This window comes from Sciurus vulgaris (assembly GCF_902686455.1).
Source record: "Sciurus vulgaris genome assembly, chromosome: 4".
Lineage (NCBI taxonomy): Eukaryota > Metazoa > Chordata > Mammalia > Rodentia > Sciuridae > Sciurus > Sciurus vulgaris.
The window spans coordinates 159,448,203-159,461,382 of NC_136464.1; the positions used below are offsets into that span (position 1 = coordinate 159,448,203).

Sequence of the window (13,180 nt, forward strand, 5' to 3'; positions counted from 1 at the left end):
CAGAAGCATAGTTACTTAGTATGACTATTTCTCTTTTAAATGAAAATCACTTTATCCTGCAACTAAAGTAGTATATGTTTATCATATTCAAGATTTTTTAAAATACAAAGTGATTTACTTTTTTGATAGATATTGTACTTGATGGTCGTTTTTTGTTTTGTTTTGGTACCAGGGAATAAACCCAGGGGTGCTTAATGTCTAAGTCTAGCCCTAGGCCTTTTTTTACTTTTTTATTTTTTTATTTTTATTTTTTTGAAACAGTATCTCACTAAGTTGCTTAGGGCCTTAACTAAGTTGCTGAGGCTGACTTCAAACTTGTGATCCTCCTACCTTAGCTTCCTGAGTTGCTGGCATTACAGGCGTGTGCAACAACACCCAGCAGGATGGTGTTTTTTCTTTTCTTTTTCTTTTTTTTTTTTTTTAAGACTATAAACAGGGAAGTTTTCAGTAAATAAAATCCGGCTTTATAATTTCACAGCTGAACGAATTCCATTTTTAAGACATAACCTAAAATTATTTTAACTGATTCCACTGTTCTCAGATTTAGGTGTTTCTCAACTTTGCTTTTCTAAATAGTGCTGCCATGAATCTTGCCTATCTGGTTATTTTCTAAGGACAAAGGTTGGGAGAAGACTCCTACTTCTGTTACATGACCGATGACCATGCCATGGCATGGCAGCGTATACTACTTACTGAAGTCAGTTCTCCCTCTCTCTTTTAACTATATATAGCCAATCTTTTATAACTACGATACCAGGTAATTCATGTAGTGCAAAGTAACCTGTCTTCAAAACAAACAACAAGATTTAAGAATGATTTATAGGGTGACATTGAAGGAAACCCAGGTCACCTACTCAAAATTTAAAACCCATGCTCCTAGACCAAGCAACTGGTCATTTATGTTTCTGTAACTTATTTGTTTTTTTAAATGCATACTATACTCAGTAAGTAAATATTTATTCATTGAAAAGTGAAGATTATAGTTGTGACTACATTTGGGAAGTCACTGTGGACAATAGCTGAGAAAATCTGCTTAAAAAGGAGGAAGGATTTTTCTGGCTCAGTTTCCCTCCATGGTCACCTGGCCCTATTGCCTTTGAGCCTGTGACAAGGCAGTATGGCATGGTGAGGAGCATTTGGCAGAGGAAATGACTGACGCTGTGGTTGCAAAGCAGAAAGAAAGGGGCTCCAGTCCCAATATACTCTTCAAAGGCCACCGCAGTGACCTAACTTCTAGGACCCACCTTTTTAAAAAAGTTGGACCACTCCCAAAAGCACCAACAGGCTGGAACCGAGCCTTCAGCACAAGACCGTTAGCAGTCATGTAGGATCCAAATCATAACACAAAAAAGGTTTTTTAAAAATATGGATGGATGGGAAGACATCCATATTTTATTATACATGACATTCCAAAATAGGATCTGATGATAATGAAGGAAGAATCTGGCCTAAATTAGTCTTTGTTAAATGTTAGAAACTTTCTGCAGCGTTGCTTCTCTGTGAAGATGAATTAGTGTTTCAAAAAATGACTCAACTGGCTATAGTTGGTTTGGAGAGCTCAACTGCATTTTTGGATGTGGGAAAAATACATTCTCATGTTGATTATAATATTAATATCTGGCTTAATTGTGATATGTAGTCATCACCTAGAATTCCCCAGATGTATGCCAGTTTATATAAATGCTCTGTTTAGTAAAGGATTCAATTTTGTATTTAATTTTCACTCATTGTATTTCTAAAAATGTCCAGTCATTAGTAACTACAGTGAACAGAATTGAACTTTCAGTCTCATCCATCCCAACAATGAACTACTTGGTTGTGTCCAAGTAATGATTGACTTACTTTTGAAGGGGTAAAATCCCCAATGCTTACTTGATTTTCATTGTCTTGGTCCATCAGAAAGTGTCATGTATAATTATTTGACTTACATATCTTGCCTCTTTACAAAATTGCTATCAGCAGTTAGTTTCTTAAAGGCCATAATCTAAACTTGAAAACTTGCTTTTGTAAGCAGCATTCAGAATATTTTTTCTACATTGTTAACATTTGTCAATTTGTATCTAGACTTCTATCTTGTCTGTAGTATTTGGTTGCTGCGGATTACTTGCTTACTATTATGAAATCAAAGCCCAGAACACATTACACTTTTCTGGGTAGACTGAATTTTAATATTTAGAGAGAGGGGTTCACTTTCTCAAAGCACTGTGTAATTAGGACATAGGTAAGCTCTTCCTGTGGGTAATATGATAAGAAACCTTTCATGGCCCTGGTACGTGTACTGTAGTTTCTAGCTTTGCTAACCTCGGGCACTTCCAAAAAGTCAGCAAGTCAAAATTAGGGTTTGAGTCTCTATTAGCATGTGGTTTGCACAGAAGTTTGTATAGTATACTTGAAAGCTCTATGATAATTAGCTTCTCCAGTCACTTAATGGTTTCATTTTCTGAGAATTTTATAGCATGGGTCATTTAACAGTACTGACTCTGCTTAAGAACAGTATGGTATAGTGGAAAGACCACCTTTTGGGGATAGGAAAAGACTAGGTTCAATACAGGTGTCCAAACTATTGTGCCCCTCAAGCACTATGGTTTTTAGGCTTGATTTAGGTCTTTAGGTTTGGTTTTTAGTGAGATACACTTCTCTGAATCCCCATATCCTCATTCAAATCTACTTATCCTCAACTGGACTAACCTCAGGTTGTGGATTCCTCTAAGACAGGGTTTCTCAACTGCAGCACTGTTGACATTTGTGGGGGTTGGGGGTCTGATAAGTCTCCACTTGTCCTATGCATTGTGGGATGTTTAACAAATACCTGGTCTCTATCAGATGCCAGTAGCACACCCTGCCCCACTTACGACAACCAAGAATGTCTCCTGTCCTTGAACCACTGTTAGAGAAAATGACTTGGAGCTTCAAAATACACAAGAAGGAAGTAGGGACTGGGGAGTGTGGCTTGATTGTAAGAGCATTTAACTTCTTAGTATGTGCTAGGCCCTGGGTTTGATTCTCAGCACTTAAGGAAATAAAAGAAGGAAGTAAGCTGGCCCTTCTGAATGCCTTTCAGTGACCTAGCACTGTGCTAGGTGCCTTTACAGTATATTTTTTCGTACAGATGGGACATGGTCTGACAAGTTAAGAGGTTGATCAGACCTTAGATCTGACTGGCTCCAGAGCCCATGGTCTAGAACTTCCTGGTGGGGGAATGATAAAAGTTGACCAAAATACATCATTGAGAACTTCATGGGAAGTTCCAAGTCTACTTGAAATAATCCATAAACCATGTTAAGATTTGCTATTTTTTTACCCAGCAGTATCCAGTTTTCTAAACTCATGCTTATATAAAACACCAAAGCTTTTCTTTACCAAATATGGATACTTAGTATGGTGTTTTCGTTTTTGTTGTTTTGTAAACCTGGTCAAGACGCAGTATTTTTCTTTAAGGAAAATAAATAGAATAAAACAAAATAACAAGATGGGTATAGCACTGGTCTAGAAGCTGTTTGTCAACATTGGCTGACTGCATATTAGAAAATCTCAGGGGCCAATTAAAATATTCTGACATCTACTTCCCAAGATTCTGGTTTAATTGATCTGGTATGGGACTTGGGAATCAGAATTTTAAAAGCTCCCCAGATGAGGCTAACATGCAGAACTATTGACTGTATGTGGGTGTCCCATGTGGTGACTTTGATCTAAGAAGTTGAGGTTTCCTTTTCTGATGGTCTGTTCTGTATATAAGTGAATGTTGGACTCATTCCTTTACACTTTTTCTATACTTAGCCTTTTCATGTTGGCCATAGGTGTTTTAAATTATCCAGTCCAATTTCATTATATGTCTTTTGATTCCTCACTAGAGAAATTTTGTGATTAGGTCAAATGACTGCTCACCTTTCCTTAGGTCTGTGTATTTTGTTCTTTGGCTTCTGTAGTCTTTACTGAAGCCTTGAGTGAGCCACTCTGCAGCCAGTGAACTGGAGACTGTTGAACTGCTGCTTTGTAGGGGGATCTTCCCTGCACCAGCACCATCACTCATCTCATCCACTCTGGTTAGGATACACGTTCCCCAAAGGTCCATGTGTTAAAGGTTTGGTCCCTAGGTTGGTGCATTGGGAGGTGGTGGAGCCTTCACATGATGGGTCTTAGCAGGAGGTCCCTAAGTCATTGGTGAACATGCCCTTAGAGGTGATTGTGGGACCAGCCCCTTCTTCCTTTTCCCCCTTGCTTCTTGGCTCATAAGGTAGCAGTTTGCTCTGCCAGATGCTCCCCATCATTGCCATCTGGCATTCCCACCAGAGACCCAACACAATGGGTTCACCTGATCTTGGACTGGAACCTCCAAAATTGAGCAAAAATAATAACCCTTTTCTCTTTATGAGGTAATCTTAGGTATTTCATAATAGTAATGTGAAACTGTTCCTCAACATCTGCACAGGCATACCATCGCAGAGATTTCCTACAAGAATTGTTTCTATAACAAAATACCTGGGTACATTTTAAAGAAAAGAGCTTAAAAATCAATAAGTGGGATGGCATCAAATTGAAAAGCTTCTGCACAGCAAAGGAAACAAGCATAAAGAGTCTACAAAATGGAAGAAAATCTGTCAGCTACCCCTCATAGGATTAGTGTTCAGAATATATAAATAACTCAGAAAGCTTAATACCAGAAAAACAAATAAGAAAAGCACAAAAAAGACATTTCTCAAGAGATACAAATGGCCAACAAATATATGAAACAATGTTCAATATCCCTAGCAATCAGTGAAATGCAAATCAAAACTACATTGAGATTTCATTTCACTATAGTTAGAATGACAATAAAGAATACAAATAATAAATGTTGGTGAGAATGTTGGGGGGAAAAAGTTTCTGCATTGTTAGTGGGGCTGCAACTTAGTACAACCACTTGGAAAAGCATCATGGAGATTGCTCAAAAGATGAGGAATGGAACCACCATATAACCCAGCTATCCCAGTCCTTAGTATTTATCAGGATTTTATAGTTACATAGTCACATCAATGTTTATAGCAGTGCAATTCACAATAGCCACGTTATGGAACCAGCCCAGGTGCCTGTCAACAGATGAATAGATTAAGATAATGTGAAATAAATACCGGATAGAGTTTAACTCAGCCATAAAGAATGAAATTATGACATTTGCAGGTAAATGGATGGAATTGCTGGAGAACATCTTACTAAGTGAAATAATCCAGAAAGTCAAGGGTTAAATATTTTCTGTCATATATGGAAGCTAGAACAAAATCAAGAAAGAAAAGTCGGGGGAATCCCATGAAAATAGAAGAGAGATCAGTGTGGTAGAGGAAGGGAACTGAGGGGGAAGGAGGAAAAGGATGAGAAAGGGAGACAGGAGGAAATCGAATTATGCTATGTACATATGTGAATATGCCACAGTGAGGTTCAACTTCATACCTACAAAATACCAATTAAAAATAAGAAATAATACATAGAAGGAAGACTAGTAGATTAGAGGAACAGGTAGGGAGGAGGAGAGGGAAAGAGGTAGTACTGAGGACTGAAATAAAGCAAATTATATTCCATGCATGTGCAATTCTGTAAAAATGATCCCCACTATTATGTGTAACTATAATACACTAATAAAAACATTTTTTTAAAAAAAGTGTTTAATTAGCTCACAGTTGTGGAGACAGAGTCCAAACAGCATGGCACCAACACTGGCAGGGACCCCACTGGCTGGCTATATCACATGGTGGTAGATGGTGTCATGGCAGGAGCATGTGCAAGAGGCAGAGATCACTGCTGAGACAAGAAGCCAGAGGGAGACCAGAGAGGGGCCAGTCTTGTTCTTCTATGACAACCCTCTTTTGAGAACCTAAACAGGGTCTAAGTGAACTACATGAATTTCCTCTCAGAACAGCACCTCCAATGATGTTTCACTAGGTTCTATCTCTTAGAGGTTCACCACCTCCTTCCTAATCTCCACACTGGGGACCAAGCCTCCTTCACAGGAACTCTTGGAGGACAAACAACGTCCAAACTAGGGCACCTTCCAATGCTCATGTTAATCACTTTTGCCTTTATAGTTGTTTTAGTCATTTTTTTTGCTGCTGTGACTAAATGACCTGAACAGCACAACTGTAAGGAGGAAAGGTTTATTTGAGGGCTCATGGTTTCCAGGGTCTTAGGCCACAGAAGGCCGGCTCCATTCCTCAGGGCTTGAGGTGAGGGGGCACATCATGGCGGGAGAGGGTGGTGGAGGGAAGCAGCTCACATCACGGTGATCAGGAAGCAGAGAGAAACTCCACTCGCCAGATACAAATATATATACCCTGAAGCCATACCCCAATTCCCACCTACTCTAGCCACACCCTACCTGCCTCCAGTCACCACTTTGATAATCCTATCAGGGACTAATTCACTGAGTAGGTAACAGACTCTCAAACCCAATCATTTCTCTTCAGAACCTTCTTATGTTGTCTCACACATGAGTTTTGGGGGGACACCTTACATCCAAACCATAACATAATAAAATGTAGACAAGTACAGAGAATAGAGAATCAACTTCTTATGAGCCCAGTACTGGCCCATCTAAGTAGGAGGGAGCACTGGTCAGTAAATCCAAGTGCTTGCCTGGTTTTAAAGTCAAACATACATGGGTTTACATTCAGGCTCCACTCTTACCAAATCCATATGGCGTTGGCATTATCCTTCCCCAGCTGGTTTCCTCTGCAAAATGTTTCTGCATCCACAGTTGATTATTGAAGATTGAAGAAATTTGTGTGTATTAAGTGCATGTGGTCTTGGCCCAGAGTAGACACCTAACCAAGGTTTAAGATCACAGTCACTGGGGAGCTGCTAACTGGTCCAGCTCCTTGTCTGTCACTAGCTTGATTTGCCAACATCAGTGTTTAATCTTTATTCCTCCCTGACACCACAGCAAACAAGCACTCTGAGTCGTTTTGTTTTTTGTTTTTGTCACTTCCCCCTTTTGTGTGCCTGTGAAAATGTGACTTTTTAAATTAACACCACCAGGCAGGCAGAGCATGGCTTTCTTCCTGCTCAGTGAACCAATCAGCTGCTGTGGGTTTACTGGAAACCCAAGGTTTATTTATTATTGCTGGGTACCCAGGGCTACCTCTTGGCTGTGCATTTCTGGGTTTGGGAACATTCTGAAAGCTAAAGCGTGCCAACAACATCTCTGGAGAATCATAGTCCAGAGCAAAAGGCAATATTTTCCCAATCCCAAAGATGGGCTGATTACCAATGGGACTTGTGACTCGTTTGGTTTACTAGTGTCAGCCTAAGAAACTGATACTCTAAAGAATAATGGTATTTATCTGAGAAAAAGTTGGGAGCAGAACAATGTGGAACATGCATTCCATGGAAATGACGGGTGTATTCTAAGTAAAGGGAAACTTCTGAAGGCAAAATGAGGAGGCTTGCATGAGTTATTGTGAAACATTAAGCTTTGGCTGCAGGTATTTATAACCAGGGTGTCCAGGGATCAATGACAAGGGTGGTGCCAATCCAAAATTGAAGAGAGTTACTGGACAGACCTCCTAGAAGTATTTTCTGTATAAGGTTGCAGTAGGCTTTGTGCAAGGTTGTGGTTCAGCAGAGTATTTTGTGATAGATTGGAGTCAGGTTTGCATGCATGAGATTCCCTCCTTCATGATCTCCTGGGTTTATTTACTTATTTTTTGGTTATGGCTTGACACAAGCAACTCCATTTTGATTCTGATAATTTGCACACTAATATGAGAAGAAGATACAAGATACAGTTGGGATAGTAGACATGCTTTATTTGGAGGTGGCAATAACCTTTAGCCAACCCTCATCTCCAACTTCAGCCCCTCACCAATTCCATTTAGCCCTCTGGGTCTTTTTCATAGGCCTTTTTATTATGCAGGTCAGACAAAGAAGGCACACTGCCAACAGGGTACATCAGGGGATGCATGTTTAGAAGTGAATGTTTATGGATTTTGAGGATAGCCACTGAATCAGAGTGTTCATAACCTTTATTTCATACTAAAAACAACCCACCAGAAGTCTCAAAGAGGGAGCCTAACTGTAGCCATTTGGGGCCTGCCCTATACATGGCAATTGCCACATTGGAACATTTCTCAGAACAAGGGGGTGCCACTCTCAGAAGAAGGGTTCCAGGTGGACTCAGCTACAGATATGTGCCACATATGTAACTATGCCCCTCATCCTCCCCTGTACCCCAGAGCATACATATATACACATTCCCCCACCTTTCCATAGAGGAGACTGTCCAGGAAGATTCTTCAATGCTCACTCCACAAGCATTAGAACTTCGTGTGTCATAGGCAGACCCTGAAGTTGCACGAACTAAGGAGAGTCTGAGATGCTGAGAACTGTGTGGATCCCCTGAGGTAAACTGGAGGAGGGAGAGGCCCTGCTCAGGCTGTGAGCTTGTGATAACTCCAGCTGTTTCCAGGAGCTCTCTGTCTGAGGGACTATCAGATATCTCTACTCACAATGAAACTGCAGCTTGGTTCCACTGTCAGTTGTTCCTTGTTTAACTCTGGGGTGTCACCAGAAGAAGGGGTCACTGGCAGGCAAATACGGACTCTCCTGAGAACCCTGTTCAAATGTTAGGAACCGGCATTCCAAATTCCATCTACCCCTGTCCTTCCCACGAGCTCCTTAACAACCTTAAACCAAAAGAAGTCAAAATTAGATATAAAAGTTGATGTGCAAGAGGCTGAATGGAGCAGTACCCAAATGCAGATGGGTTGCAGTTCAAACAGCATTTCCCAAAGAATAGGCCTTGGAACACTCATCCCACGAGATATACCTTAGAGAAGGGGTTCCCTGGCCAAGTAAATTTGGGAAACTGGTTTTACCTGGTGGTTTTCAGGCACATGAAGATATAAAGAGCTCAGAGAAGTACTGAGGTAAACGAACCTATTCAAATTTCTTTAATTCAGTATTTTCCAAACTAATTTCACCAGAGAACCCCACTTCCAGTCACAAATCTCCACTTTGATTCAGGGAACTGAGGGTGAGTGAGAAAGCAGGATGCTGGCAGCTGGGTGGTAGTAGGAAAGAGTGGGAAGGGAACAGAAAGAGGGAAAAGTCAGCCATTTCACTCTTTGGCTGTAATTTCTTCCCTCAAGTCTAGACCAGTTGGAAGTTGGATCTGGAAGTATCTAGCAATCTGTTTGGCATGGTTTACAGATAAGGGTTTTGGTTTGAACATCACTGACATCCCATAATGGTTTTATTTCCTCATAGGACCAGTTAGTAGAGGGAACAGTGACCCCTTGCAGAACAGCCTCCAGACAGGTCTCTCAACTGCAAATTGTACTGGTAGGAAGCCATGACCTGGGGATGGAACGCTAATGGCCATGGCCCACGATCAAGGATTAGAAATGAACACACACCTCGGAGAACAGAGAGGAACAGAGAGGTTAGAGGTTTATGAGAAGCCAGAGAAGAAAAGTTAGGTCAACTGTTCAGCAGCCTTGAAGACTTGGTGACAGAGGGAGACCTGTTGCAGAGCAAACTGCCCCTTTAGTGGCCAAGGGAATTAAGGCTCAGGGGAAAAGGAATGTGCTCGGGCCCATCAGCAAGTTGGTGGCAGTCCTGGGGCTAGGTCCTCCCTCTGCCTCTGAGGCGTGGATTCAGCAGGAAGAAGAAAAGCCAGGATTCAAATCCAAAGTAGAAAGGAAGGTAGGCAGGAGGGAGGGAGGAGGAAGGGTATTAAATAACCTCCTATCACAGACTGGGCAAGTTAGAAAGAAAAGAGATTTATTTTAGCTCATGATTCTGGTCCAAAGGTGAGAAACCACATCTGGTGATGGCCATCTGCTGGCACAGAAATCAAGGTGGCACAGGACATCACATGGAAAGAAACAGGGAGAACATGCCTGTACACAAAGTCTTCTGATCTTGTTTCCTCTTATTACAAAGTTAGCAGAACTCAATTATGGGCCTCTACCCCAAAAATCTTATCAAATCCTAATCAGCTCTCCAAAGGTGGACTTCCAATCGCCACAGTCAGATTCCGTTTCCACCCTCTCAATACTTCACAACTGAAGTTGAAGTTCAACATATAAACATGGGGAGACACACTCAAACCCTATTCAAAACAAAGCAGAAAGGAAAAAAAGAAAAGGAAGGAAGGAATGGGGGAGGGAGGGAAGGGAGGGGAAGGGGGAGGGGGAGGCAGTCTGATAGTCTAGCGGCAATGGAAATCAATTATCTAGCCTCAGGAGAATGTATAGGATTACCATGTGCCCACCATCCTTATCTTCTCCCTATAAAGTCAGGGACACCACATCCCAATGGCTCTTTGAGGGCAGCCATTTTTAAGGAGCCAACCTGCACCCTCAGTTGGCTGGGTCAAGTGAAGTACTGACCCAAGATATTCCAGCAAGTCCTTTGGCCAGCGATTTGGAACTTGGAACCCAAGAGAACTCAAAGTCAGTGGAGCAAAAGCTGCCAGAGATATCTGGAGATGGTTGTGGTCATGTTTTTCTGCACTGTGGAGAGAACTGGTTTGCAGAGAGAAAGAGTAGCCCAAAGCCAGAGATAGGAAGACAGTCTACATGGAGTTCAAGTCCCTGGTGGTAGTTTTGCCCAAGTCCCTGGTGGTAGTTTTGCCCATAGTTTTATAAGCCAACAAATTTCTCATTTTGACTAGGCTGTTTGGTTGTTTTTTTCCTCATAGATTGCAAGGAGTCCCTACCTATGTGGAAGTTACCCATGAGCACTCAGCAGGGACACCAGGAGCTGGATTGCAAGCTGGTTGGGTCTGCCAAATCCCAGGGAACAAATGGGCAATTTAATCAGGAAGGAGGGCAGTATCTCACCGTGGACTGCTGGAAGTACAGACGTCTGTTGAAAGTTGATCACACTGTGGGAGGGGGTGGGGACTCCTAACGTGTGCCCAGCGAGAATCCCGCATTCTTTGCAAGTGGGTATTTATAGAGGCCTTGGAGTGAGAGATTAGAGGAATCTCAGCAGAGAAAGGGAAGTAGAGGCAGGTTCATTTCTAAGATTTTCAAGGCCCCAAAAGAGAACTGGTATGAATGGAGGCCCAATATTTAAAAGTTAAATATCAAGTTAACGAACTGTTCGATAAATATTTATCAGATGCAGAATGTTCTCTCCTCCTACCCCAGAGATACCATAAGGCTCCAGAAGGCCAGTTGGATGTTGAATTCTTGGAGTTCTCATAGCTCCATTGCAAATGCAGGGAGAACCAGCCCTGGCTCTCAAACCCCAGCTTGTTCTTCCTCTCCATGCCTAACTTCTTTCTGGGCCACAGGGGCCTTCATGTGCACCATGTGGGCACCCCACCCCAGCCAGACTGTCCAATGCCTGCTGCTCCTCGGCAAACACTTGCTTCTTAGTTCCTGGGCCTGGGAATCTGTGCTTCTTCCTTGGATGGATCTGTCTGGGAGGGGCCATCTGGACTTGGATTTCCACGTTCTGGGACCAGGACTGTGGTCTAGAAGGGTGTGCAGTTGGGTGGACACTACTTTTGGGTCCTGTGGATTCCTTGCCCTGTGGGGAGGGGCATGGCCAGAGTAGGGCCTCCCCATCCAGGTCTAAGGTGGGTACTGGCCATGAGCCAACCAGAGAATGGGGAGAAGGTACTGGAAAGTTCTGGACTGGGGCAGGAACTGAGACACTTCCTATCTTTACAGTCTTGGACTCTGGACCTCAAGATCTCCATCTGCGAAAAATGATGGTTTTAAGTTAGAGGTAGAGATTTCTGGCCCAGAGTTGAGCTCAAACTAAGGTTTGAATTTTGAATTTTGGGGTTTGTGTAACTTTGGGCAAAACTCTTAGTCTCCCTGAGGATCAGTTTCCTCATCTGTCAAATAGGATGTACCTCCTTCAGCTGGCTGTGAGGATTAAAACGACTTTGGTAAAGAGATGAGTTCAGGAAGTACCTGCATCCTAAACTCTGCTCTTACTTTTTTTCTTACTGCTGTTGTGATCTCTGAGGTCATGCACAGCTTGGAGTGACTGCTCCAGGATGCTCTTTGACACTCTGATGTTATTCCCAGGCTGAGGGCCAGCATCATTGGTAGTTAAAAGCATAAACTCTGGATTCTCCTGTGTCATTTTATATATATATATATATATATATATATATATATATATATAAAATTATTATTATTATTATTTTTTGGCTGTGCTGGGGGTTGAACCCAGGACATGTGCTTGATAGGCAAGCACTCTATGAACTGAGTTATATCCCCAGTCCCTCTCCTGTATCATTTAATTGCAACCCCCAGCAAGTCACTTAACTTCTCAGAGTCTCAGTTTCCTTCTTGGTTAGATAAGAGGACAGCAGCATCTATTCAGGGTATTCTTAGGAATAAATGAGATAGTACATTGAAGCTCTTAAACAGGTCCTACCTGGCACAGAAATAAACTCACAAAACTCTATGTTTACCAGCAGTCTCACTTTACTCTCTTCCTGTCCTTGGCCACCTGTAAGTAGATGGTGTCCATGATGTTGTGGGTTGTGGTGGACCTGCTTCTGGAGCTACTGGCTGCGGCCACTACTCCACTCTGAAATGAGGGCCTCTGAGGAAGAAAAAATCTCAAATCCGATTTGTTCTCTTAAATTCAAGGTCTAATTGCTTTGGGAAGAAGCCCATGTTGGCTGAAATTATTCCTTGTTTCATTCTTCTTTGCTCCTCTGGGGCAAAACTTAATCTCATTCACACTTTTTGATTACACAGGGAAGAAGAATTTGCCAAGAAGAGAAAATAGCAGCTGAGGCCCTTAGAACTCAGTCAGGGAAACTGCCATGGGATCCGTGCTCCTTCTGGGCAGCTCTACTCCTTTCCCTTTCCTGCATTAGAAAATTAACATCAGACAAATCTGAGCCAATAATTGACAAATCTGGCTTCTCCCCAGGAGCTGACAGGCAGGCGACCTCATGGCACCGGAGAGTCTGGTAAATGCTGGGCCATCCAGGCTCTGGCACTTGCTCGTGAGGCTCGGTCTGTTCTGGCAGCAGCCTGGTGGAAAAGAACCAAGTTGATGTTCGGATTCTTGAGTAACCTGCTGCCCTCTGCTTAAATCAAAACCCCAAATTGAGCATCACGGTGTGGTTTCCGTTAGCAAAAACACAGGATCTGTTGATCCCTTCTACTTGGTCTGCTGCACCGACTCTTTCCTTCCTCCTGGTTATTTCTAAACACCTTAGGAAGCC

The 13,180-nt window shown here is 42.3% G+C and overlaps 1 protein-coding gene across 1 annotated transcript in view; it reads right to left on the reverse strand.

Annotated features, from left to right (window-relative positions):
* Nucleotides 1-12,248: 12,248 nt before the first annotated feature.
* The window catches only part of LOC306660404 (cilia- and flagella-associated protein 337-like), a gene marked incomplete at its 5' end in the record, with an annotated part of 81,008 nt that continues 80,076 nt past the window's right edge, over nt 12,249-13,180 (reverse strand). Inside the window, one exon of the mRNA XM_079138594.1 lies at nt 12,249-12,986. Within this exon, the coding sequence (XP_078994720.1) occupies nt 12,755-12,986 (232 nt within the window). The 3' untranslated portion in view covers nt 12,249-12,754. The remainder of the gene's footprint in view (nt 12,987-13,180) is intronic.